Source organism: Colletes gigas, unplaced genomic scaffold (genome assembly GCF_013123115.1).
Source record: "Colletes gigas isolate AHSC1104 unplaced genomic scaffold, ASM1312311v1 Colletes_gigas_Sc00015, whole genome shotgun sequence".
In the NCBI taxonomy this organism is placed as follows: domain Eukaryota; kingdom Metazoa; phylum Arthropoda; class Insecta; order Hymenoptera; family Colletidae; genus Colletes; species Colletes gigas.
The window spans coordinates 1,037,063-1,064,909 of NW_025106644.1; the positions used below are offsets into that span (position 1 = coordinate 1,037,063).

Consider the following 27,847-nt stretch of genomic DNA (forward strand, 5'->3'; position numbering starts at 1 on the left):
CGCTGGTTCTCTGTCTCATGTCTTCAGCCTATTACCACCAGCTGGCGCCACTCGCGCTGCCAACCTTACAAATGCCCCTACGCTATCGCCACATACTCTATAGTTGCGATCTAGACAGAAGATTTTTAAATGTTTCGTATCATAAGATATACTAATATAAAGAGTTTATTGTACATAAATATGGTTATATATGCACACATACACGTATACGTATACATACATATATAACTACACAATATAACGATCGCATAAAATAATCATAGTTTGCTGTATCTTACTTTCTGTTTCTCTTGAGGGTTATAATATTCGTTAATAATAAGCTTACAAAGGAACAAATGGAACACGATTATAAGAAAACATATGCTAATCCAAAAAAGTGTTGGCAATCCTCCAAGCTGATGTCCATGTTTATGTAAAGCCATTACAAGATGATCGTGCGCTGGAGCTGTTAAAAAACGATCCGGTATATTGTTTTTTATTAAAAAATATTCATCATGTTTGTACCAACCGTCGTGCACCGCGTGTACGTGTAACGCATTTCGCAGGTCTTGCATATGCTGATGATCAGACGTTATGTATAATATGGCCGTTAACGGTTTCGTTAATTTCACTGGAAAATTTGTGTACGATTGACTCAAGGAAACAGGCGCGTCCAAACAGCCAGCATCACAGCCGAAATAAACACTGTCGCTTTTGTCCAAAGCTACGCCCAAAACTGCACGATTGTCTTCCCCAACCGTTACCGATATATTTACATGAGTCACGTTACCGTAACTTATTCTTCTGCAAAAGAAAAAAAAAAAAAAAAGGAACGCATGGCTAACTTCTGTATAAATTACCAACACAAATAGGAACATTTGATGCAACGAAATCCGTAACGATCTTCTATACGAGGACCAGGAGCAAATCGAATATATTTGCAATACCTTTTATGAAACTAAATACCTAAATAAGTAGTCTCGATGAAGATATTGCGGATCGATGTTGAATTCGAGATGCTGATTGCTGAAACGTAGGCCACCGAGGCTCAGAACAATAGCCTGTTGCACCGCCGATGGGTCACCGGTCATTAAATGATGGCAACCTTGTTTCTCCAGCGTTATTAACCATGCCTCGACCACGCTATTCATACCGGAAACCGTGGACGTATCTTTCCACAAACGCGGCGCGTCCCTGAAATAGAATACGGCATAAAAAAATTCTATTAACAGATACGTGCAAAAAATTTTGTCGCTTACAAAGTATGATGTCCGCGATAACAACCTTCGTTCATGGCTACATTTTTCTCCACGTCCGGAACGCCCTTTGAAATTTGCGATAACACATAGTACATCGTGGAATTTATTTTATGACCATTAATAACGCTATCGGCTTTGGAATCGCTTATACTAAGGCTCGTGTACCAGTAACTTTGCCACAGATTGGCATGGTCGTTCTTCAAATTTCGTTGTGTAACTCTAGTTATTTTTTTCATTGCCTGTAACGAGCCACGTCGAATCAAAATAATGTTTCGTTTTTTTCATCTGATTTATACGCACCTCGATGGCTTTTTTTTTCGTTATTTCATAATGAACGTGATACTCTTCCATGGTAATAGGTTCGCTGTATTGTACACTAATCATGAATTTTAATTTTACGGTACTCCTTGCTTTAACCTGCACTACCCTTGGCGGAACCTTGTAAAGCATCGAAACAGTTACAATCTTATTCGAATCAGGTAACGGAACAAATCCACTGATCAAGTTGTACTCTTGTATAAAATCATCTACTGGCATTCTAAACATATAAGTATAGATCATATTAAATTTAAAGGGCACTGAGCTACGTATCAATGTTATTCATTACTTGATCGATTCCAAGTGGGAATTGCTCCAGTGCGTAGGCATCTGATGTTTCAACGGTACATTTTGCGAAAATGAGAATGGATTAACTATCTTTATATCTTGCACTGCTATCGCATCGAATACTCTATGAGCGTAATACTGAAATTCTATATAATATCTTTCTCTCAGACACTGATAGTGGTAAACGACCCCATTTGTAAAATCTGTAACCGTAGCTTCTCGATGGGAGTTACTTTTGGGCAACGAGTGAGAAATGAATGGCTGCCATGGAACTGGCAACGATAATGCTCGTCCTCGTTTTATATATATACCAGATTCAGGTAAAATTGGAATTCCGAAAACTCCGTTACCAATATACGGTAAATAATTATGTTCATTTTCCTTCTGTGGATTGTGAAGGATGTTGACATTATATTCTTCTGCGTCTAAACGAAATGGAGCCAGTCTTTCGTTCATACAATAATCTTCGAATGCTATAAAAAAATATATGATTTTACACACACCGCCATGACACTTGTTAAATTTTCAAATTATTTGTAACTTAATAAAAGTTGCTAACATTAACGATATTGGTCACGAATTTTAGCGAGTAATGCAAATCTAAACACAGTGTTGGATCAAAGGGATACATTGAAATTACTGCGCACTATATATATTCCTTTATTAGAAATTTGTTATCGAAAAGTAATGTTTCTATGTAGACTGTCAAGCGAAATAGATGCTTATGACCCATGTTGTAGCAGATTCTTAGATAAATAGTTATTGTCTCTCATAACACTGTAAAGGAAAGGATATATCTTATTATTTAACTCCTTGACGACCAGGAATGTGAAATGGAAACTTTTTTATATGGACAAAGGCAAACGACTTACCTCGTAAATTAAATTTTTAACAAATAGATTAAAACGATCGTCTATCCACGGTTCCATGTCATAGTCTTTGTAGCGATATCTCATATCTATTCTTCCGTCCTTTCTGGCACATACTACGCAATCAGTTTCGGGATTTTGTTTCGTTTCCTTACAGAATAAAACTACTTCTAAATTGTAACCGATTTATCGATAACCCAAATTTCTTTCCGGAAGCTGTGGCTAAAACTGACAAAATCTTTAGATCGCAAATCTCTTCAAACCTATTATTATCAACGAATATCTATCCAGTTAAAAAGTTACAAATCTTTAATTTTATCGCCTTGTACGTTGTACAAGACGCAAATGCGGTCGTCAAGGAATTAAAAAATTCGAAGAATGCTTCCGTTCTTGGATTTGAAAAAAGTATTATTAGAATTTGATAGTCGTAATTGCTATTAGTGCCATTACCCATTTGTATCGAGATGATATAGATATTATATATAATATTAATTTATTTGCAAAAACAAATGAAAGACGAAACGTTTGCACGTAATATGTTTCGTATACGTAGCAACATGCACAATTCTTTTACGGACTGAAGGTAACAAGAAACAATTAAATTTTCTTTATATTGAAGTATTCAAGTTGAGTTCGATTACCTTGCACTGATTCTCCGGTCGAAGAAAATAGCCAGTGTGCAACAAGTGGACCGAAGTAAAGCAATAAGCCCCCACAAATGATTATCAATACGAGAATCTTACGATACGAATAATTTCCATCGATCAATCGACGTATTCGTTTTCCAATCTCACGGTTATCGAACATCGTTCCAGGTCTCATTATAATAACTAGTCAATTTGTGTACTTCAGCCTTCGTGCGTCTTTTTAAACGTTCTTTTGTTTTTGTAAAATTGCACGATAACATAACCTTTACGCCGTAATCGTAACTTCGTAAACAATAGCGGTAACGATTACGTAGAAATGTACAACAGTTTATTTGTTCTATGAGCGACTTATCTTTGTAGTAAATTGTTTAAGCTATTTATCGAGATACGTATGTACTATTTTAGTGTCAGGATGCAAAAATAAATATTGACCTTCCCTCGATCTTATCGTTGAAACTTACTAGAGATAGCGTGAATAGTTCGGTGAACTTGTGGCCAGCGTCCGTAACTTTGGCGCTGCACACGCTGTCGCGCCACTACCGACGAAGGGGTGAACTGTTTTTCACACCAGCGTCCATGCAGTTTTCAAACGGCTAAAATCGCGACCATTCGGGCACGTGTTTTGTAGAAGGAGTTCATTACTTTTGTTAATTGTTGTAGAAATAAATATAGTTATAACCACATCCGCTGTTTGATTACACATAATTGTTAATGTAGTAATAAGTGCTATAAACTGCTACTTTTGAATCACTCGTGATTCGATCACGTTCATTCCATTCACGATCATTCGATCATGGTGATTTTTCACGCGATGATCCCACAATTTGTAGGGAGCATGAAGTAACTCCCTAGTTACTCCCGCAGATGGCGCGATTGGCGCCGATGCCAACCGTTGAGAGAGGCCGGGATTCTATAGGGGATTTGTCCCTGGGTACTCGAGAGACACGAAACAACCGAGGAGTAATAGATCACACGAGTTACTACGAAACGATAGTGCTGCCAATAGCGAGTCTTCGTAAATTTGGTATTCTGCCATAGTAACACTATAAAAAAACATTTCGACAAGACAGACGAAAGTCTTTGTACCTATCGCCTTTCCAATTTCTTCTAATTGATCGAAATATCACGTTAATATAAATTGTAAAAATGTGAACTAACTTTCAAACGACAGTATATTTACTGTGTAAAGATTAAATTTCCTTTTAAAATTTGGTGAAAAATTATGTCCTGTTGCAAAAGAACCGATGGAACTGAACCACTTTCTTGTAGTGGTGTTTGTGGTTAGTTTAATAGTGAATAATGACTATGTCGATGATTTGTTTTCAAGACCAGATTTTTATTTTACGCATTCGCGATTTGTAAATATAAAAAATTCTTTAAATAAATCTTGCATTTATATCATATTTTAGTAGAATTTTGCTTGTTCTTTTTCACGACATAAATGTTGCGTATAATTGAATGTTTGATATATAGCGAACGAAAGGAAGAAATATTTGATATCGGATCCGCAAATTCACTTTTACTTATGTCGAAACGATGGAGGGTGTTTCACTTGTAACGGCTGCAACAGTTTTCATTCTACCGATACCAGCGTGATAAATGCGTGCGCAGAATGTTGCCAATGCGCGGAAGAAATGGTGTGGAACAGTAACAAGCCGCCAAAGCCCGATTGCAGATGGTTGAATAATTTTTCTGAATTGCGTCGTCAGTGGAGTAATCATGCTCGTCGGCAAAATTGTAAATGTTGCAATTGTAGATAACAGCGAGAACGTGTTTTCTACGATTAAATATTGCATTTACTAAAATTACACGTATTTATTTTTCGAGGATGATGTTTAATAGTGGAATTAATAAAATTAGCAAACACTGCTAACGATTCGTTTCTTTTTCGTTAAATGGATCGTATTAAATTTCAATACACCTACAGAAAAATTATAATTAGCATCCATTTATGTATCTCTCGAAATCAAACAACTTTTGTCTGACACTTTTTTTTCTATATATATAAATAAGCGAATTATTCAGAATTATTCATCCTTTATTATTTTATATAATAAAGAATAAAATATAAATAATTTATATAAATAAGCAATTTCTTTTCATCCTGTGAATAATAGATGGATAAGTCTGCAACGTGAAACAGTTATTAATAATCGTATATTATCAATGTGCAAGGAAAAAAAATCTACGTTAGGCTATCGACCTTCCACGAGAAGAAGGCACAGCGTGTTTACATCCCCACTCTTGCTGCAGTCCGCTGATTGGCCGTCACCGATCTTCGTCACCGTTTTCGACCAATACCTGTGAGTCAGCGAACAGCACCAAGAGTGGGGATGTAAACACGCTGTGCCTTCTTCTCGTGGAAGAATGTTACCTTATTAGAATTAATAAAAATAAAAAATATTAAAAATGTGTCTTTAGATGTACACTTTATCAACATAAATTTTGCATATTAGGAAACTCATAAGGTTTATAAACGTCAAGAGTTCGCTATTATTCTGACTAAACGCATTGTACCATAGTATGCATGATCGAAAAACCGTGGTGCCTTTAATTTCTCAAGATCCTAACAATCTCATATCGTTTTGATTCGATACAACTTATCTGCGAGTATCATGTGTATCAATTATTTTAAACGTCTTTGTATTAAATTAACTTTCTTTTTATTTTATTGTCAATCTATGCAACAGTTGCAAAAAAAAAAGAAAACTAACGATTAGAGTAGAAAAACTAATAAACGAATTAAATCACTTAAAATCACTGCGCGTAATGATTTTAAGAATAATAAAGTTTTAAAATTAGCTTCCATCGTTTCTGATCCTCTGGTCTTTTACTCGACTTCGTCCAGTAAAACATTTAAATCGCACCCATTAATTTTCAAAAAACCATCCTCTTTGCAAAGTTGATACAACTGTTTTAAATGTTTGTCATTTTCGATAGCATGATCCTTTTCCAACAAGTCTGTTTTTAAAGAGGAACCAACGATATCTTTATATCCGATCAATTTTGTTCCAACTTCCAACGTGTTCACCCATAATATGTTTTTCAGATGAAGGCTCACCTACACATTTAATCTTATATTCTATTTGCAAGACTTAACTATACAAAATACAATATACAAAATGAACAATTTACCGTTGCAATGACATAGGATCGTTCATCTACGTTTCTTTTGAACCACTGATAGACAGCCTCAAATGCATAACGATTCCAAAGATATTCATCGTCATGTGGAACTACACCAGCTAGAAATACTTCTACTGTTTGCGCCGGATATTTCATAAATTCTTCCGGCATGTGCAACAATCTATATGCCTGAAATAAACATTAAATTTTAAAGAAATTATACTGTATTTCTTTTAATTTTTTCTTCGATAATTCTACTTGATCACGAACATTCAGCTTCGTCAAAATTACTCCATTGTCTATGCATCTTACATCCACGAACTTTGGCGTATCTGTTTTATCGTCTGTTTCAACGTTCAGAATTTCTACCCTCTTAAAACTATCTATTGGTTCTTCCAAACCATATACACCTCCGACATTTATCGTCTCGCATCTTCTCCTACGCGTGGAAATAAGAAAATTATACCAAGAACTTTAAAAATATATTAGGTGTACAAATGAATAATCCAATTTTTTCAGCCACATTCAATGTTTATTTTAAAAGAAAGTAAATCGAATTGTTCGATCAAAGTATTCGCTGTTACTTTCTATAACTTTAAGCCATCTTTCAGGCAGCTGATGAATTCGGATCTCATCCACTGATTGGAAGTGCATATCGAACAAGGCGTGTTGCATTGACTGGAACAGGTGATAATCAGATGGAGCAATGTCTGGTGAATACGTCGGGTGCTGCAAGACGTCCCAGCCAAGACTCATTATGGTGTCTTTTGTATGGGAAGCAATATGTGGCCTGGCGTTGTCATGCAACAATTTCACTGGACATTCTCCTTTGCCAGTATACGGACATTTTTGTTCCAATGCTTGGCTCAAGCAGATTAACTGACGTTGGTAGCAGTCCGCAGTAACTATTTCACCAGATTCCAACAACTCATAATAAACTACACTCTTGGTATCCCACCAAATGCAGAGAACCTTCTTTCCGAAGCGATTGGGTTTTGTAATCAATATTGATGCTTCACCAGGATTTACCCATGACTTTCTGCATTTCGATTGTCATAGAGTATCCACTTCTCATCACCCGTAATGATTTTCCACAAGAAAGACTTTTGACGCTGCTTATTCAGAAGAGAAAGACGTGCTGCCACTCGTTGATATTTGTTGGTTGCAGTGAGTTCATGCGGAACTCATTTTCCTTCTTTCTGGATCTTTCCCATCTGACGTAGGCGTTTGGAAATCGTTTACTGGGTTACTCCTAACTGTTCTGCAAGTTCTTTTTGCGTTTCTGCCGCATTCTCAGCGAGCAGTTGTTACAAATCGTCGTCGTTGCATTTCCTAGGGCCTCCAGGGCGTTGTTTGTCGATTAGACTCAAATCACCGCTTTTAAACCGCTTAAACTAAAATTCGCACATATCGTACGATACAACACCTTCACCGAGAAAGGGACAAATCGATTCGCATGCTCTTGCAGCATTTTTCCCTTGTTGGAATTCGTAAAGAATGCAGTGTCGGATATGCACCCTATCTGTTGCCATTTTCGACACTACTGAATTGAATACTTTTGAAGGTTATGTTGGGCCTTTCGCTAATCTATCTTTTGTTTTAACTAGCTATATGTCAACACTATATGACCGCAAAAGAGCGGGAAAATCTATTGACTTTCAACTTGATTTTATAACTGCTTAAGATAATTTGGATTATTCATTTGTACACCTAATATTTACATTACATTAACTTTTGTTAAATATTAATGTATTAACCTGTTTTCAACGGACGAATAGAACTCTTGGATTTTCATGGTAATTTCCATGTAATCTACATTAGACAATTCTATTTCTTCCAATGTATCAAATTTAATATACGATAAGATTCTAGCAGAAATGTGCGTGACATCGTGTATATTGAGTACCCTCAATTTTATCTTATCATTTCTAAAATGGAAGAAAGCGTTTTGATTAAAATATTTCGAGAAAATTTTGAATTTATCTTCACGAGAAGAAGGCACAGCGTGTTTACATCCCCACTCTTGCTGCAGTCCGCTGATTGGCCGTCATCGATCTTCGTCACCGTTTTCGACCAATACCTGTGAGTCAGCGAACAGCACCAAGAGTGGGGATGTAAACACGCTGTGCCTTCTTCTCGTGGAAGAATGTTACTTTATTAGAATTAATAAAAATAAAAAATATTAAAAATGTGTCTTTAGATGTACACTTTATCAACATAAATTTTGCATATTAGGAAACTCATAAGGTTTATAAACGTCAGGAGTTCGCTATTATTCTGACTAAACGCACTGTACTATAGTATGCATGATCGAAAAACCCGCCATCTGGTAACTATGTATATCAATGATCAGTGGTTTGTTGCCCATTGTAGTATTGTACTTACTCGTTATGCGTAAATGTCGTGCTTTTCGTGCGATCAAATGATTTGTAGAATATTTGTAATTTAACATAACGACTACTTAAATGAGAAAAAGTAATATTTCGAGAATTGAATATCAATTTATGCATTTTCGTCGAAATTGGTTAGGAATAATCTTTTGAGGTTATTCCACATAAAAAAGTAGGAAAGTTGTGAATAAATTGTAGGTAATACGTAATTTTAATGTTATAAAATTTAGTTTTGTTTTTCTGTATATTAAAAGAAATGTACAAATGATTAAAGGCTTATAAATATTATTGCATTCGGATTCTAGATTAAAAATGAAAAGATCACATTCTAGAAGAGACAGAACCGAGTATGACAGAGACTATCATAGACGCAGTTCACGAGATCGACATTACCACGATAGAAGTAGCAGAAGAAACGATCGATATAGAAGAAATTATAACTCCGACGAACCATATAGAGAGACGCAATCTTACAGACGACAAGACGTAACAGCCACAAGAGAACACGAAGAAGAAAAAACAAGGAGATACGAAAAAGATAAAGTTATGGACAGAGAAATGGAGAAAAAAGATGGAAAAAATGCTTCTCGCGAGGCAGAAAGACAAAGTCGAACTGTCGAGTTATTAACTTCTAAAACTGGCGGTGCTTACATTCCACCTGCAAAGTTACGTATGATGCAAGCAGAAATTACTGATAAATCAGGCGCTGCGTATCAACGTATCGCGTGGGAAGCTCTAAAGAAATCTATACACGGTTATATTAACAAAGTGAACGTCAGTAATATCGGACTTATAACTCGAGAGATTTTGAAAGAGAATATTGTCAGGGGTAGAGGTTTGCTTACTCGATCTATAATTCAAGCTCAAGCGGCATCGCCTACCTTTACTTCCGTTTACGCAGCCTTAGCTGCGATCATTAATTCTAAATTCCCCAATATCGGTGAGTTAATACTAAAACGTCTCGTAATACAGTTTAAACGTGGTTTTAGAAGAAACGACAAACCTCTCTGTATATCTTCTGGAACGTTCATAGCACATTTAGTGAATCAAAGAGTGGCGCATGAAATCTTAGCTTTAGAAATTTTAACGTTATTGGTAGAAACGCCGACAGACGATTCTATCGAGGTAGCAATTGCATTTTTGAAAGAGTGCGGTATGAAATTAACCGAAGTGTCTAGGAAAGGTATCGAAGCCATATTCGAGATGTTAAGAAATATATTACACGAAGGACAATTAGATAAAAGGGTACAGTATATGATAGAAGTTATGTTTCAAGTGAGAAAGGATGGATTCAAAGATCACGAAGCTGTCCCAGAGGAACTTGATCTCGTCGAGGAAGAAAATCAGTTTACTCATTTAGTTACATTGGACGAAGCAACCGATTCTCAAGATATATTAAACGTTTTTAAGTTCGACGCAGAATACGTTAGCAACGAGGACAAATATACGCAGTTGAGTAAAGAGATATTAGGTTCGGATGTCAGTGGTTCAGAAAGCGAAGACGGCGACGAGGATGACAGTTCGGACGAAGATGGCAGCACCGCTGCAGCAGAAGGAAAAGAAGATGTGATCGTAGACAACACCGAAACAAACTTAACTGCTCTTAGAAGGACAATATATTTAACGATACACTCGTCGCTTGATTTTGAAGAATGTGCACACAAATTGATGAAAATGCAGCTAAAACCTGGCCAAGAAACTGAACTCTGTCACATGTTTTTGGACTGTTGCGCAGAAATGAGAACATACGAGAAATTCTTTGGGCTTCTGGCTGGTCGATTTTGTGCCATCAATAAAATGTACGTTACGCCATTCGAGCAAATTTTTCGTGATTCGTATCACACGATTCATCGTTTGGATACAAATAAGCTACGTAACGTGTCCAAGTTTTTCGCCCATTTGCTGTTCACCGATTCTATATCGTGGGAAGTGTTGTCTTGTATAAAATTGACCGAAGAGGACACGACAAGTTCTAACAGAATATTTATAAAAATCTTGTTTCAAGAGCTTTCGGAGTATATGGGACTATCCAAGCTCAATCAACGCGTCAAAGATGTTACGTTGCAAGAAGCGTTCGAAGGATTGTTTCCCAGAGACGATCCGAAAAATACTCGTTTCGCTATAAACTTTTTCACGTCTATCGGTTTGGGCGGGCTCACGGACGATTTGAGGGAACATTTAAAATCTCACCCAAAGCCCACGATAATACCTGTAATAGAACAAAACAGCGAGAGCGTTTCAAATTCCAACGAGTCCACGCCTGCTAGTTCACACGTATCATTGTCATCGTCTTTGTCCTCTAGTACTTCCAGCTCTGACGATTCTGATGTATCCTTGGAGAAAGAGGTAACGAAATCGAAGAAAAAGTTACGAAAGGAACAGAAGAAAAAGCAAATTGAAAAACAGAAGAAGCAGAAGCAGAAACAGAAACATAAAAAGAAAAGAAAAGAGAAATGAAATTGAAAAGTACAGGATCTATCTAAATAGAATCCATAGTACAATGATTTCTTGTGCAAAAAAGAATTTAAACTTTCCCTTGTAGCCTGATCGTCATTTTCTAAGCCTTTTCGACTTGCGTCTGAAACAAGCTGTAAATTAAATTAAGCATTTTAATGCTCGATGATATAAATATGTATCTATTCCCCGTCATACTGTAAAGTTTTTCAAATATTTCTCATTTTAAATAAATATATTTCTACGAATAATTATTTTAACAGAGTAACATCATCATTACGAAATAATTATTAAAATAATACTAATATTAGTGCGTCGTATTACATGTACCAACTTCGATTACATAAATACGAATGATTGTTGTAATTAAAACTCCTTTGGTAGTTTTGTGAGATTGTAAAAATCGCTTTGAACGATATCATGAGAAAGCAAAATATAAAACTTTCATAACTTTGAAGAAATTATTTTGTGTCATTTTATCTCCACGTTGAAGTGCTTTGTTCTATAAAGATTCTTTGAAAATTTATTATAAGAGTCAATTATTTAATCGGAGGAAAATAATACTTATGAGTGTTTAGTAATTGGACTTAATTTCGTAGAGAAATCAAACTTATAACTCGGTAGAACTGTAAAAAGGAAACCTATTATAGCGCCACATAGCGGCATTGCGTGATAACAGAAGGCGCGAAATTAAAATTGAATATTCTAACAATGAGAGTAAGCCGCGTGTTGCATCTTTAATTTTTTGATAAAAACTTTTTTGAGGTATTTGTGAGGTGATACTTGATAAATCCACGAAGCATCTTAGCGTGGTTCGTTCCCGTTTTTAAATAAAAAAATGTTGAAATTTTGCGGTTTTCAGCTTCGAACCTAGTAACTTTTTCTTGTATTCAAAAAATTGTTTTTTCTTGCTTTTAGTTTTCACGTGTGATAAAAACAAGCTTTATTACATTGTACATCGAGAAACATTTAGTAGGCTATACCTCTTTGTTGCGGATCAGATCAGTGTGGTTTGAGGTTATGCGGGTACCCGCAACATACAGATTCGATGACGTCGGGCCAAATTAAAAGTCAAACGGGATCGATCTGAAATTATTATGCTACGATTTCAAAATCGATATAAACAATGCAGGGAAAAAAAACAAAGAAAAAGTAGCAAATATTTTGGAGTATACTGAAATATAGTATAATGACACTTTATTTTCTTGAAAACTGAATTTAGTGAATTGTAGTGTACTATTTTCGCGCATAATGGGATAGAAAATAACATTTCTTCTAAAAGTTTAATGAAAATATTATGTTTTTGTCAATTACATTGTAATTCTTGTGTCAAGATTTGGGCTTGAATTTCTTAAAAACAAATGCTTGTAGTTATTTGTTACTTTAAAACTGCTAGGCCCAAACGATATTAATATAGAGAAACAATTTCGTTTTTTTAAGTCCAAATTATGTATTATTTTATTCAAACTAATCTAGATATAAGGTTGTTCTGATACGCGAAATAATGTTACTTTTTAAATGTAAATGTAAAAAGTAAGTATTCAAAATACAATTTTTCATTCATTTTTTAATTAGATTGAATTTTGCCCAACACTGTTTTAAATAGAATAATTGTTTTGGACTCACACCAATTTAACCGTTTTTTTTAACAATATGGGAACTTATTTTCAAAGGAATACACGCACAATTACTGTTTAACTACACGTTATTCATCAGCATCGTGTCCCTTGGCGTTCGTTCGCTTAACTGAGAGCGAATTAATTGCTGCATGCGGGCGCTTCGCAAATTTATGGCGCCAGTGGTACTGCGCAGTTATCAAAAATCGCGATCTGCGCACGCGTTGATTTCGCGTGCGATTTGAATGCATAATAAATTAATAAATACGCGTGAAATACACGTGTACGTAAACATAGACACGTGAAATAATTTGCGAGTACACGTGTAATAATACCTTAATATAACACGTACTGAAGTAAGTAAATACACGAGTATTTAAATAAACGTAAAATAAGAATATCTAAAATAAAAAATTTCGAGTTCTTAATATATCATTTAAACAAATTAATTTTGTTCTCAAGAAGACAAAAATGTATGTATTCAACAATACGAATTATCTTTTTTGTATCCTGCTTGTTAAATTTCGGCTCTGTATCGTACTTTCCATTTACTAAGCAACGCAATGCGTGTATTTAAAGGCGGCGAACAGGGAGTAAACGAAACACGAACCATAAGTCAACTTATCGTTCGTTCCCCAGCGGTCGTCTCCTATAAAACACCAACGTTTTTATCACCGCCGATTCAGTTTCAATGCAACATCATGTTGTTGGTATACAGCCTCATAGCCTTCCATTGTTTAAGCTTGAACAATGTATCGATACTAGCGTTGACTAAAGCTAGAAATCCAGACGTTGATCTTACGACAGTAAGTTGTTACATACGCATATACGCATGATACATTGTTCATAGATACAAAAATAATTATACAGCCGTATTGTGTTTCTATGGAACAGTCCGAATTAATAAGAAAATACGGGTACCCGTCGGAGGTCCATAAGGTCGTCACGGAGGACGGTTACATTTTGGAAATTCATCGGATTCCACACGGACGGAACAGTTACACGGGAAATTCTACGAGCGTGAGGCATCCGGTTTTAGTGGTACACGGTTTATCGGGTAGCTCTGCGGACTGGGTTCTCTCGGGAACAGAAAGAGCGTTAGGTATTTATGCGTACCCTTACGTACATGTATCGTGTAAATTTAATTAAATTTTTAAATGTAAATTAACCATTTCATACCGTTACTTTTAGGATACATATTAGCCGACGCAGAATACGACGTATGGCTTGGAAATAGCAGAGGGAACGTATACTCAAGAAATCATACTTCGATCTCGACGACAGATGGCCGCTTTTGGGACTTTAGGTACTAGATTTAGTTTAGAAATTTGAACAATTTCTTATTCACGGTTTGCACGGATATTTCAGTTACGACGAGCTAGGCGCTTACGATCTGCCCGCGATGATCGATTACGTGCTCGATCGAACCAAGCATAAACGACTTTTTTATGTCGGTCACTCGCAAGGAACGACACAGTTTTGGATAACGATGTCGCAGAGGCCCGAGTACAATGTAAAAATTAGCTTGATGATCGGCCTTGCACCTGTAGCTTTTACTGGCAACATACGCGGCCCTATTACGAAACTGGCTAAATTAACATACATGGGTGTGGTAAGTTGCACATGGGTCGTTCTCGTTGCGCAACGCCGTACACAGTTACGATTACATTTCTACTTCGCTTATAAGTATAAACAAATCAATAAGTTCCACTTAAAAATAAGTACAATTGCGCTTTTCAATATAGCGTGATAGAACGGTTAACAATTCTCCATCACCGTTTGTTTAAATTTCAATATAACAATATAACTGACTATTTCAATCACCGAGACGCTTCTCCAACGACACTTTCGTGCGAAATAATTATATTGTACACTTTGTAGATGATCGGCGAGACGTTCGGTTACCCGGAATTGCGTTCACGTTCCGCGTGGGGAAAGTTTGTCTCAAACATACTGTGCAAGGAAGCATCGACGACGCAGTTCCTTTGCAACAATTTTCTGTTCCTGGTGTCCGGTTTCACTCAGTCGGAATTAAACGCGGTAAGAACTAGAGAACTCTTATGACAAACTATGTTGATTTCTTTTTTAATGGGAGATTCTAGGGGCCAAAATAAACTAACAACTAGACTGCGGATGTTTATGCATTTAGGGGAAATTTTAATCCTCAAGAAACTACAGAATGCATTTAATATGCAAAAATATGAGAGATACTTAATGTAAGATACGAATTATTATATTTAGGGCTTGAGACAGAGTTCTATAAAGCTCTGATTTCATTAATTCTATTAATAAAAATGTGAATTTGCATAAAATTTGGTATTCTTGATTTTCGTCTTATTTTGGCATCTAGAATCGTCCGTTAAAATTTTGCCCAGAGGTGGCCGAACACCCTGTATACCTAACGCAATTTACCCTTCAAGACTTTGTTTGTCTATTAACACTAGATTTACGGACATTTTATCAAAATTTTTCTTTTAATCGAAATATTAACACTTTGCCGACCGGTAGCGGTTGATTAATCGGCTATCGGTCGGTAAACGCCGAAAGATAAAACAGTTGATTAATAGGCTATCAGTCGGTAAGCGTTAGCCGGTAAAACAGTCTATTAATAGGCTATCGGTCGGTAAAGTGTTAAATTCGTACCGTTGCATTTACGAAATTCAATATAAATTGTTAACACATTACCGACCGATAGCCTATTAATCGACTTTTTTACCGACCAACGCTTACCGACCGATAGCCGATTAATCAACCGCTACCGGTCGGTAAAGTGTTAACAAATAATATTTAAATCTAGTAATTCTAGTAAATCTAGTGTAAATCGTTATTTCCATTTATGCTGATACACAAGGTGTTTCATACAACAGAGTCGGGCTATAACTCTTTTAAACGATAAGAGATAGAACGTTTCATTAGACAACTTTAAATGGACGATGCGGGTTTTGATATACAGGGTGTCTCACCCGATTATGACATCTTGATTTTCTCGCTATTGTTACTCGTAACAAAAAATGTTTCAGCGGAGGCTCGAATGGTATCGAGTGGAGCATATTCTGATGTTATTAGTTTTTTTCGTGAGTGGACGCGTAAAGGTCATATAAAGGTCAACTTTGTTTTTTTAAATGGAACGAGGTATTTTTTAATACATCGATCGATTCAGCTGGACAATCGTTATAAAAAAGTGCTAACTATGTAACGTCGAGAAATTAGTAGTTCAGGGGATATTTCAATTTAAATAATTCTAAAACACCATTACTGTTGTACAAAGACGTTAGCGTTTATTTACAGGAATAGTACAACGTAACGACCATTTACATCACTTGTCGTTACTTAAGCAATATAAAAAAAGTTATTTAAAAACAAGAATAGTTGGTTTTTAATTGGATAGTAAAAATTGACTATAGTGGTATCTTAACATGAAATACAATGAAATTCTTATGAAATAGCCTTATGCTATAAAAAAAGCTATTTAATTGTAAGTATAGTTAGTTTTTATTTGGATAGTAACTACTAAATAAACGCTAACGTCTTAGTACAACAGTAATGGTGTTTTAGAATTATTTAAATTGAAATATCTCCTGAACTACTGATTTTTCGACGTTACATAGTTAGTACTTTTTTATAACGATTGTCCAGCTGAATTAAAAAATACCTCGTTCCATTTAAAAAAACAAAGTTGACCATTATATGACCTTTACGCGTCCACTCACGAAAAAAACTAATAACATCAGAATATGCTCCACTCGATACCATTCGAGCCTCCGCTGAAACATTTTTTGTTACGAGTGACAATAGCGAGAAAATCAAGATGTCAAAATCGGGTGAGACACCCTGTATGCGAAGGTGTTTCTGTAAAAGGACAAAGAGATGCATTCGATGGTGCATAAAAACAGTAAAGTTCCAAAAAAAAATAGAGGTGAAACACCTCCACTTCTGTGATACTGTTTAAGTTTGTCTAAATTTTTATAAACTTCATCCTTTAACAGTTATTGCCTGGTCCCAGTTGCGTGAAACACCCTGTATAAACGTTACTCCATTGCACGCATACTCTATGAATTTTCGGAAGTCGATTTTCGCGAAGACTTCCAACGAAAAAAATGTTAACAATGGAACTACCAAAATACTTAACAACAGAACTACCAAAGCAGTCGAAACGACCCATTAGTCATTTTCAATAAATCTTGTAAAAAATTGACTGGACCGAGTTTTTGAAAAACTGCCATTTCTCTATAAGAGAATGAACGAAATGCATATTTCCATTGCATTGTACATTTTTTCACGCATCTATCGTTTCAATTCATTTGGTACAATTACATACACTGTAATTGCCGGTAGTTCTAGTGTTAAATGTCTTAATAGCCCTGAGACTGATACTAACGTTCTCAAGAACGAAAGAAGCTACGTTTACCGCGACTCTAAACGACCATAAATTGGGAGACTCAACAATCCTGTAACCTAGTCTGCTTTTCCCTTTTTCGCAATTTTTTGCTTCGCGTTTCTCTTTCCTTGACCTGCTTTGCACGCACCGTCACCTTGTCACGATTCTTTCGGTCCTTGACCAACCGCGCCCAATTCTTTTCTCGTTAATTCGCTGTCACCCATTGAAATTTTCCTACACAGGGTGTTTGGCTACCCCTAGGAAAAATTTTAATGGGAGATTCCATGGGCCAAAATAAGACGAAAATCAAGAATATCAATTTTTTAACCGAGGCTTCGTTAAAAAGTTATTAAAAAATTAAACTAAAAATTTTAAATCATTCTGAAAAAATTATATTTAGTTACAGGGGTTAATTACAAGCATTTTTGGTGAATAGACATACCCTCGAAATCCTACCCACTTTCGAGAAAAAAATTCGAGGCGTGAAATTTTTCGACGAGATTAAAAAATTTCAAATCGTTTTAGAAAAATTATTTTCGGTTTCGGGGAACAATTACGATAATTTTTGGTGAATAGACATAACCTCGAAATCCTACCCACTTTCGAGAAAAAAATTCGAGGCGTGAAATATTTCGACGAGATTAAAAAATTTCAAATCGTTTTAGAAAAATTATTTTCGATTTCGGGGGTCAATTACGATAATTTTTGGTGAATAGACATAACCTCGAAATCCTACCCACTTTCGAGAAAAAAATTCGAGGCGTGAAATATTTCGACGAGATTAAAAAATTTCAAATCGTTTTAGAAAAATTATTTTCGGTTTCGGGGGTCAATTACGATAATTTTTGGTGGATAGACCTACCCTCGAAATTTCACCCACTTTCTGGAAAAAAATTCAGTACAAGCGGAACTGTAAACGTTACTAACTTTTTAACGAAGCCTCCATCAACAAATTAGTATTCTTAATTCTCATCTTATTTTGGTTCCTAGAATCTCCTATTATAATTTTCCCCAGGGGTGGCCGAACACCCTGTATAGAGTAATAGAAAACATAGAATTACTCTACTCGACTTATCGTTGATAAATATCGCTGAGATTTATTTCTAAAGATATCCTTACTAATCTATTAGAACTGAAAAAGTTGCGCTCGCGCCAAGCATCGAATTGTCTGCTGTCCGGGGCCAATCTGAACAAAAAAAGAGAAAAATAATACATGAGTTGAGTGTACTGTTCACTAAAATAGCCTTAATTAACACTTTACCGACCGTTAGCGGTTGATTAATCGGCTATCGGTCGGTAAACGTCGACCGATAAAACAGTTGATTAATAGGCTATCGGTCGGTAAGCGTTGGCCGGTAAAACAGTCGATTAATAGGCTATCGGTCGGTAAAGTGTTAAAATATTTTAAGAAATGGTTTTACTAAAATATTTCAGAAAAAATTGAAATATTACGTTGCGTGCAGGGTGCACAAAATGTGCAAAAGAATATACAAAAAAAACGTAATTTTATGTGACCCGCAAATTACTAGTATAAAAAAAATAATTTCTCGTACCCCTATACAATGTGTTAGCATTAATTTTTATTATTTTACTTTATATGTGAGAAACGGTAAAAGTTTAGTTTAGTGATTTTGTCCGAAATCAGGCTATAAAAAAGGCTCTATTTTATTATTAACACTAGAACTACCAACAATTATAGTGTATTTATTTGCACCAAAAGAAATTAAAGCGATATGTACTTGAAGAAACGTATAATGCAATGGAAATAAATGTTTATTCATTTTCTTATAAAGAACTACGATAAATTTTCAAAAATCCAGTTGAATAACTCTTTTACAATTTTTATTAGAAACTACTAATAGGTAATTTTGACCACTTTGGTAGTTCTAGTGTTAAAGAGACCTTGGTTGTTCTAAATCGTTTGAATCGTTACACTCGAACTACTCCACTTTTTCAAATTGTTTGATTCTTCAGAGATGTCTGAGACTCGACTCGAATTAGTTATTCAAATCAAGTTATTGCTCACTAATCGAGTGATTAGACAGTCTTCCATTTCTGCGCCAATTTATTCCACTAATATCTTGAAACCTCAATACGAGAAACACTTTTGTTTTGTCTCGGAATACCCAGGAATATGCTCCTTAAAATATAGAAAAAGAAACAATCAAATCAACGAAAAATACACTATTGTAAATAATTACCATACTTTTACATCAAGTCAGTCATCCATTTCTACATCAATTTATTCCAATAATATCTCGAAACCCCAATACGAGGAGACGCTTTTGTTCTGTGTCTGAGTTTCCAGGAATATGCTCCTTAAAATATAGAAAAAAAAACACAATTAAATCAACGAAAAATTCACTATTGTAAATAATTACCATATTTTTACTTCAATATCATAGACGACATAATGTTATAATATTGTAGTGCCATATTTCGTGTATCAGTCTCTGTTTCATTACGCATGTGTAATTTTTAATCGCTTTCTACAGCATTACCATTAATTTGTCGTTATCAAGTAATTTTTTTTATTGCAGAGCAATAATACCTGTAAGTATTCATTTCGTTCGTTAATTAATAATAATACAGAGTTTATTAACAAACGTACCAACATTTATGAAACCTTTTTAGAAATTTTGGTAATTATTTAGAAAAGAGGGAGCGTCTCACCGATTTCGATGATTTTTGAATATGTTGTAGAAATCAACATTTTTAACAACTTTCTGTTTATAAGTACAGTGACTGTATTTAAAATAAAACATGTAAATTGTATTAAATTATTGAAACTCGTATAGTGGCATATAGTGTAACGTTTCTTTATTTGATACATAACAATAACACAAAAAAGCCTTCAGTAATACTCAGTAAATTAAATAAAATTTGAGGTTAGCTGTCAGTAAAAATCATACGCTGTTGGTAACATTGGAAATCCGGTGAATCCCCAATTGCTTTATGTCTAACAACGCGTAACAACGATTGAATCTAGCTGATTTAGCAGCATTCTGAATGTTATATGCGTTGTTCTGCCAAAAAAACAATAAAACAGACTTAAAATGCTACAGACTATAGTAGTGAATTAGTTATTTATCACTATAAAAACAAAAAAAGTTGTAATGAAATTAGTAAAATTATTAATCGAAGTAGAAGCACAGTTCAATGTATAATAAAACGATACAAAGAAGACTGTGTAGTGAATAAATTAAAAGAGTGGTCTGATAAGAAACCGAATATCAGGGATGAACGATGGATTGTTAAAAAAATTAAGGATGATCCAAGGATTAGTGCTTCAAAATCAGTATCGAAAGTTGAGAAATATTTAAAGAAGAAAGTAAGTGACTCAACCATTAGAAGAGTATTAAAAAAACAGAAGTATTACGGTAGAGTTGCTCGAAAGAAGCTGTTCATAAGTTTGCAAAATAGGAAGAAGTGGTATGAGTTTGCAAAGAAGTATATAAAGGAACAATTTACTTTTTGGAAAAATGTAATTTTTACTGACAAATCGAACTTTAATATCTTCGGTTCGGATGGAAGAAAAATTGTGTGGAGAATACCAAATACAGCTATGGATATCAAAATCTTCAAGCGTCAGTTAAAGGAGGATTTTAAAAAAGTGCCAAATTTGTACCCCACCAGGCACCTAAAATAATTATAAGTCATCATTCTACAGATTCTGCACTTCGAATTGTGCACAATTGTTTATAGCAAATGTGATGGAAAAGTCGTGAAAAATGTGGTTGAAGTTGACGATGCTACGAAAGAGGAATCATAACTTTCTGACTTCAAATAACTATAACTTTGAAGTGAATACATGAAACGTAACAATTCCGATACTATTTTGTAAAGAAAAGTCAATATTTCTATAATATGCAAATGTTGCCCAGATTGTTCGGTTAGTAAACGCAAGAGATTAAGATGATGTATTAGGATGCAAATATTCCTCAAAATATGTTTAAGTATATATTGTAACTCAGTTCTAAAACGGGATGGAATGCATTCAATATGAAGAACTATTTAATATTTCATCCTCTTCTTCAGATGATGACATTTCTTCGATTAAGTATCTGCTGAGGAAGTTGGCAGGTGAATGTATGGATGTTTGATGTCGTGCAAATCCAAAGTACCATAATACTGTTGCAATATGTGAACTACACTTGGCCTATTTTACACTCACAAGTATGTCCAACAATTGCAGCAAGTCCAACCTTACTTTTAACAAACTCTGTAAACTGCAACCAAAGATGCCCCTTTTTCTTGACAAATGACTTCTGTCAATGTTCAGAAACAGTTTTGAACTCTGGGTACTGCTTCACAAAGCAAATCTACTTCTGAAAAAGTGCTGTCACCCGTGCTATTGACATTTCTGCCTCGATAGCATCGCACACGACACCAATTGTCATTACACTTCCGGTATTTGTTTCGAGCTAACTTTGCAAGTGACTTGCTACAAATAGTACAGTTTCTCTCCATTTTACACTATAACGTGCGCTACAATACATTACAGGAATTACATTAGGCTAAAAAGTACATTACACAAATCACACTAGACTGCAAAGTACACTACACAAAAATCGTAATACAAAATGTCTTCAAAATAAAATAAAATCTCAAATCTAAAAAAATCTGGGAATCGCTTGGTTTGCACTGGATAGCATCTCATATAAAACTGTGGTCCAACTCCAGACAAAAGAAAAAGTATCATAGAAAGCCATAGTGGTGTTATCTTCTTCAGATAAACATCTCTACAAGAATGTAACGAACTAGCAAAACCATCTGAAGTATAAACACTTCAGATTGCACGATAGCAACCATATCGTATATGTTCTGAACGTCATCGTTAATGTTAAATTCATTAAAAAATTATGATCCAAAGGAGAAGGGGATGAGATATAATAACAGTTTTTCATATTGAATGCATTTAATTCCATTCTAGGAAAAAGTTACAGTATACCATTAAACATATTTTGAGGAATATTTGCATCCTAATGTATCATTTTAATCTTGCGTTTTACTGTTACTAACCAACAATCTGGGCAACATTTCTTTGCATATTATATAAATATTGACTTTTCTTTACAAAATAGCGTCGGAATTGTTACGTTTCATGCATTCACTTTGAAGTTATAGTCATTTGAAGTCAGAAAGTTGATTCATCTTTCGTAGCATCGTCAACTTCAACCACATTTTTCACGACTTTCCAATTACATTTGCTATAAACAGTTGTGTACAATTCGAAGTGCAGAATCTGTAGAATGATACCTTGTAGTTATTTTATTTATTGTAGGTATAAATTTGCCACTTTTTTAACATCCTCCTTTGAGGTTCCGTATAAAACTTAGCTGTCAGTACAAAAAGTACACTATTGGTAACATTGGAAATCCTGTGAATCCCCAATTGCTTTATGTCCAACAACGCGTAACAACGATTGAATCTAGCTGATTTAGCAGCATTCTGAATGTTATATGCGTTGTTCTGCCAAAAAATCAATAAAAAAGACTTAAGTGCGACAAACGGCGGAGCGTGAATTAGTTATTTATCACTACAAAAACAAAAAAAGTTTTGATGGAATTAGTAAAATTATTAATCGAAGTAGAAGCACAGTTCAATGTATAATAAAACGATACAAAGAAGACTGTGTAGTGAATAAATTAAAAGAGTGGTCTGATAAGAAACCGAATATCAGGGATGAACGATGGATTGTTAAAAAATGCCTCTATACGAGTTTCAATAATTTAGTACAATTTTCGTGTTTTGTTGGAACAATATCGGGTGGAACCGCTAGGTGTACAATTTTAAGTGACAGTCACTCTATCTTTAATATACATATATGTTACAGGGGTGGGAGAGAAGATAGAAGGTGATGGGGGGCGAACGGGGCGGGAGTAGTAAGGTATATGGATGGTTGGGGGGTTGGGGGGTGGAATTTGCGGGAAAATGTCGATTTTTACGACAGAGGCGATTGTCATAGTGAGGGCGTTAGAGAATTTTGGCAGAGTGGAGGGCAAGGAGAGTGGGGTGGTGTTTACAGACTCGCTGTCGGTGCAGATGGCGCTGAGAACGATCAAATAGGGGGACTACGGGAAAGGGGAGTTAAACCCGTGAGCGGTGAAGGTAATGAATGTAGTATGGGGGTTAATGAGGGAAAAGGGGGTGGTGTTGGTATGGATACCCAGTCGTGTAGGGATCGAGGGGAATGAGATGGCGGATAGGGTGGCGAAGATGCACAGGGGTCTCCGGACACGGGGATGAAGGTTCCCACTGAGGAGGTGTTGGACCAAAGGAAAAGGGATGGGTGGAAGAAGTTCAGGGGGGGGAGATGGAAAGGAAGGGGAGTATTTTAGGAAGTTTTGGGTCAGTAGTAAGAGGGTGAGGTTTAAGCCGTGATTTGAAAAGTTAAGAGGGGTGAATAGGGGAGTGATTAGGTTGATCTCCAGGCTAAGAGCAAATCATTATAATCTAAGAGGGTCATTGGCAAGGAAAGGGATGATTAGAGACGGAAGGTGTGAGTACGGGCAGGGGGGAGGAGAATGTGGAGCATGTAATGTTCCAGTGTGGTTTGTATAACCTGGAGAGAGAGAGGAGATGCGAGGGAGGTTGAGGAAGGAAATAGCGAAGGTAGGGGAAGGCGTGGTAGGGTTGTTGGCGATGAATAGGACCAGGGTATATAGGGTAATGAAGGGTTTTTTGGATAAGATAGGGAAGGATTTGTGAAAAAAGAAAAGAAGGATGGAGGAGTCGGGTCGCGATATGCGGGGAAAGTTAGGAGAAATAGGAGGATGTTCCTAATGGGGTAGAGATAACTAGTAATTAACACTTTACCGACCGGTAGCGGTTGATTAATCGGCTATCGGTCGGTAAGCGTTGGTCGGTAAAAAAGTTGATTAATACGCTATCGGTCGGTAAGTGTTGGTCGGTAAAAAAGTCGATTAACCCCTTAACGTTCATGCTCGAGTCTGACTGCTTTGAAAAACAATATTTGTTTAATTCAACGGTTTAAGGGATGAAAATATTTGGTTTCCTTCAAATTATACGTTAGATACAACATTATAATCAACAAAAACCGTATTTTTAGAGACAAATCCAATAAAGAAACCTGATCATTGTTGGTTAACCCGAAAAATATGAGCGTTAAGGGGTTAATAGGCTATCGGTCGGTAATGTGTTAAGACTAGAGATTAAGTTGTTTTATTTTCTTTTTTATTAGTTTAATTTTAGTTGTAAGCGAATGCTGGAAGCGAGGTTGGGGTTGTGGGAGAGTTAAGAAGGGAAAAGGAGAAGACGAGGGGGAGGAGGAGGAGTTAAAAGAGTAGAAAGGAGGGGGAATAACTGGAGTAATGAACATGAGACAGGTGGAAGTAGAAAATAGAAAATTCAGAAAGAAAACGAGAAATGGTGTAATTACAGTATAAATAAATAAATAAAAATATAAAATATAAATAATAATATAGGATATAGGAAACCACAGACGTGTATCGTCCTTCCACGAGAAGAAGGCACAGCGTGTTTACATCCCCACTCTTGGTGTTGTTCGCTGACACACAGGATTGGTCGAAAACGGTGACGAAGATCGGTGAAAGCCAATCAGCGGACTGCAGCAGGAGTGGGGATGTAAACACGCTTCTTCTCGTGGAAGGGCAATCTTTTTGAGGAAAAATCTCGGAAACCAAGGCCGAGTGACGGTCATATGTATAGAAAAAAATTGTTCAAAATGTTGATTTCTACAACATATTAGGTTGGGGAAAAAGAAATCCATTATTTTCATGTTCAAATATGTACCGTTTTGTTTTAGAATTTGTTGTCGTTCGATTAATAAGTCGAAAATCAAGAATACCAATTTGTTGATCGAGGCTTCGTTAAAAAGTTATTAGCAAAATTATTAATAAAATTTGTCCATCTATACGAATTTTTTTCTCGAAAGTGAGTAGGATTTTGGGGGTATCTCTATTCACCAAAAATGATTGAAATTGACCCCTGAAACTATAAATAATTTTTTTAGAACGATTTGAAATTTTTCAATTTCGCCAAAAAATTTCAGCACCTACTCGAATTTTTTTCTCGAAAATGCTTAGGATTTCGGGGGTATCTCTATTCACCAAAAATGATTGAAATTGACCCCTGAAACTATAAATAATTTTTTTAGAACGATTTGAAATTTTTCAATTTCGCCAAAAAATTTCAGCACCTACTCGAATTTTTTTCTCGAAAATGCTTAGGATTTCGGGGGTATGTCTATTCACCAAAAATGATTGAAATTGACCCCTGAAACTATAAATAATTTTTTTAGAACGATTTGAAATTTTTCAATTTCGCCAACAAATTTCAGCACCTACTCGAATTTTTTTCTCGAAAATGCTTAGGATTTCGGGGGTATATCTATTCACCAAAAATGATTGAAATTGACCCCTGAAACTATAAATAATTTTTTTAGAACGATTTGAAATTTTTCAATTTCGCCAACAAATTTCAGCACCTACTCGAATTTTTTTCTCGAAAATGCTTAGGATTTCGGGGGTATATCTATTCACCAAAAATGATTGAAATTGACCCCTGAAACTATAAATAATTTTTTTAGAACGATTTGAAATTTTTCAATTTCGCCAAAAAATTTCAGCACCTACTCGAATTTTTTTCTCGAAAATGCTTAGGATTTCGGGGGTATGTCTATTCACCAAAAATGATTGAAATTGACCCCTGAAACTATAAATAATTTTTTTAGAACGATTTGAAATTTTTCAATTTCGCCAACAAATTTCAGCACCTACTCGAATTTTTTTCTCGAAAATGCTTAGGATTTCGGGGGTATCTCTATTCACCAAAAATGATTGAAATTTACCCCTGAAACTATAAATAATTTTTTTAGAACGATTTGAAATTTTTCAATTTCGCCAACAAATTTCAGCACCTACTCGAATTTTTTTCTCGAAAATGCTTAGGATTTCGGGGGTATCTCTATTCACCAAAAATGATTGAAATTGACCCCTGAAACTATAAATAATTTTTTTAGAACGATTTGAAATTTTTCAATTTCGCCAAAAAATTTCAGCACCTACTCGAATTTTTTTCTCGAAAATGCTTAGGATTTCGGGGGTATGTCTATTCACCAAAAATGATTGAAATTGACCCCTGAAACTATAAATAATTTTTTTAGAACGATTTGAAATTTTTCAATTTCGCCAAAAAATTTCAGCACCTACTCGAATTTTTTTCTCGAAAATGCTTAGGATTTCGGGGGTATGTCTATTCACCAAAAATGATTGAAATTGACCCCTGAAACTAAAAATAATTTTTTCAGAACGACTTGAATTTTTTTAATTTGAGTGTTAATAACTTTTTAACGAAGCCTTCATCAACAAATTGGTACTCTTGATTTTCGTCTCATTTTGGCATCTAGAATCTCCCTGCACGTCACTAGAGCCATCTAGGTGAAAAGTAATGGATTTCTTTTTCCCCAAACTAATATTTAAAAATCATCGAAATCGGTGAGACCTTCCCTTTTCTAAATAATTACCGAAATTTCAATCTGTTTAGGGCAATCTGACAGTGATTATTGGCCACGTTCCCGCGGGTGCTTCCTGGAAACAATTGGTTCACTACGGCGAAGGATACATACACAAAGGTCAGCACCTATTGCGTTAACAAAAATCGAAATCAACGAAAGTTACGACAAATGTTTCAGATCGCTTCAGAAGATTCGATTACGATAACGAGGAGAAGAATTATCGATTGTACAATTCTTCGGAACCGCCAGATTACGAATTGAATAAAGTAACTGCGCCCGTCGCTCTTTTCAGCAGCGTCAACGACTTGCTAGCAGTACCAAAGGTAATTATACAATGCTGAACAAATCATTTGGTTTGATAGTATGTTCCACTGAAATTGTTGTATTACAATGTTAAACACGTATACTATTAAATTGATTATTCTATCGGATCTTCTTCCATTTTCAGGACGTTGAGCTTTTGAAAAGAAAACTTTCCAACGTTGTGTTCCATGATGAAATAATATCAACGAAACCCTTCACTCATTATGATTTCATATGGGGAAGATCTTCCGTGACGCTGATATTCGATCCGATATTAAAATTGCTGGCACTATATAAGTAACGATACTTTCACGATACCTTACAAATTGGTAACTAAAATAATTACTAATACTAGTAATATTACTAATACTAGTAATATTACTAATACTAGTAATATTACTAATATTAGTAATATATTATTTTAATTGCTAGTAACATTACTAATATTGGTATATTAATATTAGTACTATTACTAGTAACTAAAATAATATATTGACGATTACGCTTGTTTTATTTGGAAAACTATGTATCGATTGTCAATAAAATTATTTAATAAACATGTGGTGTTAAAACAGTAACATGGCGAAAAGAACATTTTCGAAAACGCCCTTCCGCGAACGAATATTTAAAAAGTTTCTACCGAAAAACAAAGTAAACAGAAAATCGGATTCTAAACGTTCTTCAGATCTCTAAAAAGAACTAACATTTTCAGTATTAATGA

The 27,847-nt window shown here is 35.2% G+C and overlaps 4 protein-coding genes across 9 annotated transcripts; 2 read left to right on the plus strand and 2 right to left on the minus strand.

Moving 5' to 3' along the window:
- On the minus strand, nt 1–3,804 carry LOC122399765 (uncharacterized protein KIAA2013 homolog). Of its 3 annotated transcripts, XM_043400704.1 has the most exons (10): nt 3,355–3,468; nt 2,717–2,941; nt 2,404–2,621; nt 1,846–2,317; nt 1,539–1,776; nt 1,239–1,477; nt 946–1,173; nt 509–783; nt 279–445; nt 1–110 (listed from the first exon to the last, which is right to left on the minus strand). In XM_043400704.1, exons 4-10 carry the CDS (start codon nt 2,298–2,300, stop codon nt 78–80), a joined length of 1,635 nt encoding a protein of 544 aa, XP_043256639.1. In that variant the 5' UTR covers nt 2,301–2,317; nt 2,404–2,621; nt 2,717–2,941; nt 3,355–3,468; the 3' UTR covers nt 1–77. The 3 variants fall into 3 exon arrangements, with proteins under 3 accessions (XP_043256639.1, XP_043256637.1, XP_043256638.1); XM_043400702.1 differs by lacking the exons at nt 2,404–2,621; nt 2,717–2,941 and having other exon boundaries at nt 3,355–3,804; XM_043400703.1 differs by lacking the exons at nt 1–110; nt 2,404–2,621; nt 2,717–2,941 and having other exon boundaries at nt 258–445; nt 3,355–3,804.
- A 2,364-nt stretch (nt 3,805–6,168) lies between these two features.
- LOC122399710 lies at nt 6,169–13,308 on the minus strand. 2 transcript variants are annotated; one of them, XM_043400596.1, is made up of 6 exons: nt 12,957–13,308; nt 12,314–12,416; nt 8,244–8,414; nt 6,757–6,925; nt 6,496–6,675; nt 6,169–6,421 (listed from the first exon to the last, which is right to left on the minus strand). In XM_043400596.1, exons 3-6 carry the CDS (start codon nt 8,291–8,293, stop codon nt 6,191–6,193), a joined length of 630 nt encoding a protein of 209 aa, XP_043256531.1. In that variant the 5' UTR covers nt 8,294–8,414; nt 12,314–12,416; nt 12,957–13,308; the 3' UTR covers nt 6,169–6,190. The 2 variants fall into 2 exon arrangements, with proteins under 2 accessions (XP_043256531.1, XP_043256530.1); XM_043400595.1 differs by lacking the exon at nt 12,957–13,308 and having other exon boundaries at nt 12,314–12,476.
- On the plus strand, nt 8,886–11,517 carry LOC122399709 (pre-mRNA-splicing factor CWC22 homolog). 3 transcript variants are annotated; one of them, XM_043400592.1, is made up of 2 exons: nt 8,886–9,074; nt 9,175–11,517. In XM_043400592.1, the coding sequence occupies exon 2, from the start codon at nt 9,189–9,191 to the stop codon at nt 11,331–11,333; it is 2,145 nt and encodes a 714-aa protein (XP_043256527.1). In that variant the 5' UTR covers nt 8,886–9,074; nt 9,175–9,188; the 3' UTR covers nt 11,334–11,517. The 3 variants fall into 3 exon arrangements, with proteins under 3 accessions (XP_043256527.1, XP_043256528.1, XP_043256529.1); XM_043400593.1 differs by having other exon boundaries at nt 9,182–11,517; XM_043400594.1 differs by having other exon boundaries at nt 8,886–9,070; nt 9,182–11,517.
- A 319-nt stretch (nt 13,309–13,627) lies between the features above and the next one.
- On the plus strand, nt 13,628–27,433 carry LOC122399724 (gastric triacylglycerol lipase-like). The gene is made up of 8 exons (XM_043400618.1): nt 13,628–13,752; nt 13,841–14,048; nt 14,138–14,252; nt 14,315–14,558; nt 14,828–14,986; nt 26,853–26,940; nt 27,001–27,146; nt 27,272–27,433. Exons 1-8 carry the CDS (start codon nt 13,648–13,650, stop codon nt 27,425–27,427), a joined length of 1,221 nt encoding a protein of 406 aa, XP_043256553.1. The 5' UTR covers nt 13,628–13,647; the 3' UTR covers nt 27,428–27,433.
- The last annotated feature ends 414 nt before the right edge of the window (nt 27,434–27,847 follow it).

Bases quoted from the DNA above. Each gene is read 5' to 3' on its own strand.
- LOC122399724 (XM_043400618.1), top strand. From the start codon at position 13,648: ATGTTGTTGGTATACAGCCTCATAGCCTTCCATTGTTTAAGCTTGAAC. The intron at 14,559-14,827 runs GTAAGTTGCACA...TACACTTTGTAG, and splicing joins AATTAACATACATGGGTGTG to ATGATCGGCGAGACGTTCGG. The intron at 26,941-27,000 runs GTCAGCACCTAT...CAAATGTTTCAG, and splicing joins CGAAGGATACATACACAAAG to ATCGCTTCAGAAGATTCGAT.
- LOC122399710 (XM_043400596.1), bottom strand. From the start codon at position 8,293: ATGGAAATTACCATGAAAATCCAAGAGTTCTATTCGTCCGTTGAAAAC. The intron at 6,926-8,243 runs GTTAATACATTA...TTCCACGCGTAG, and splicing joins TATTCGTCCGTTGAAAACAG to GAGAAGATGCGAGACGATAA. The intron at 6,676-6,756 runs GTTCGTGATCAA...TGTTTATTTCAG, and splicing joins TAATTTTGACGAAGCTGAAT to GCATATAGATTGTTGCACAT.
- LOC122399765 (XM_043400702.1), bottom strand. From the start codon at position 3,535: ATGAGACCTGGAACGATGTTCGATAACCGTGAGATTGGAAAACGAATA. The intron at 2,318-3,354 runs GTAATCGAACTC...ATTTTTTTATAG, and splicing joins GACCGGAGAATCAGTGCAAG to CATTCGAAGATTATTGTATG. The intron at 784-945 runs GTATTTAGTTTC...TTTCTTTTGCAG, and splicing joins CATCGAGACTACTTATTTAG to AAGAATAAGTTACGGTAACG.
- LOC122399709 (XM_043400592.1), top strand. From the start codon at position 9,189: ATGAAAAGATCACATTCTAGAAGAGACAGAACCGAGTATGACAGAGAC.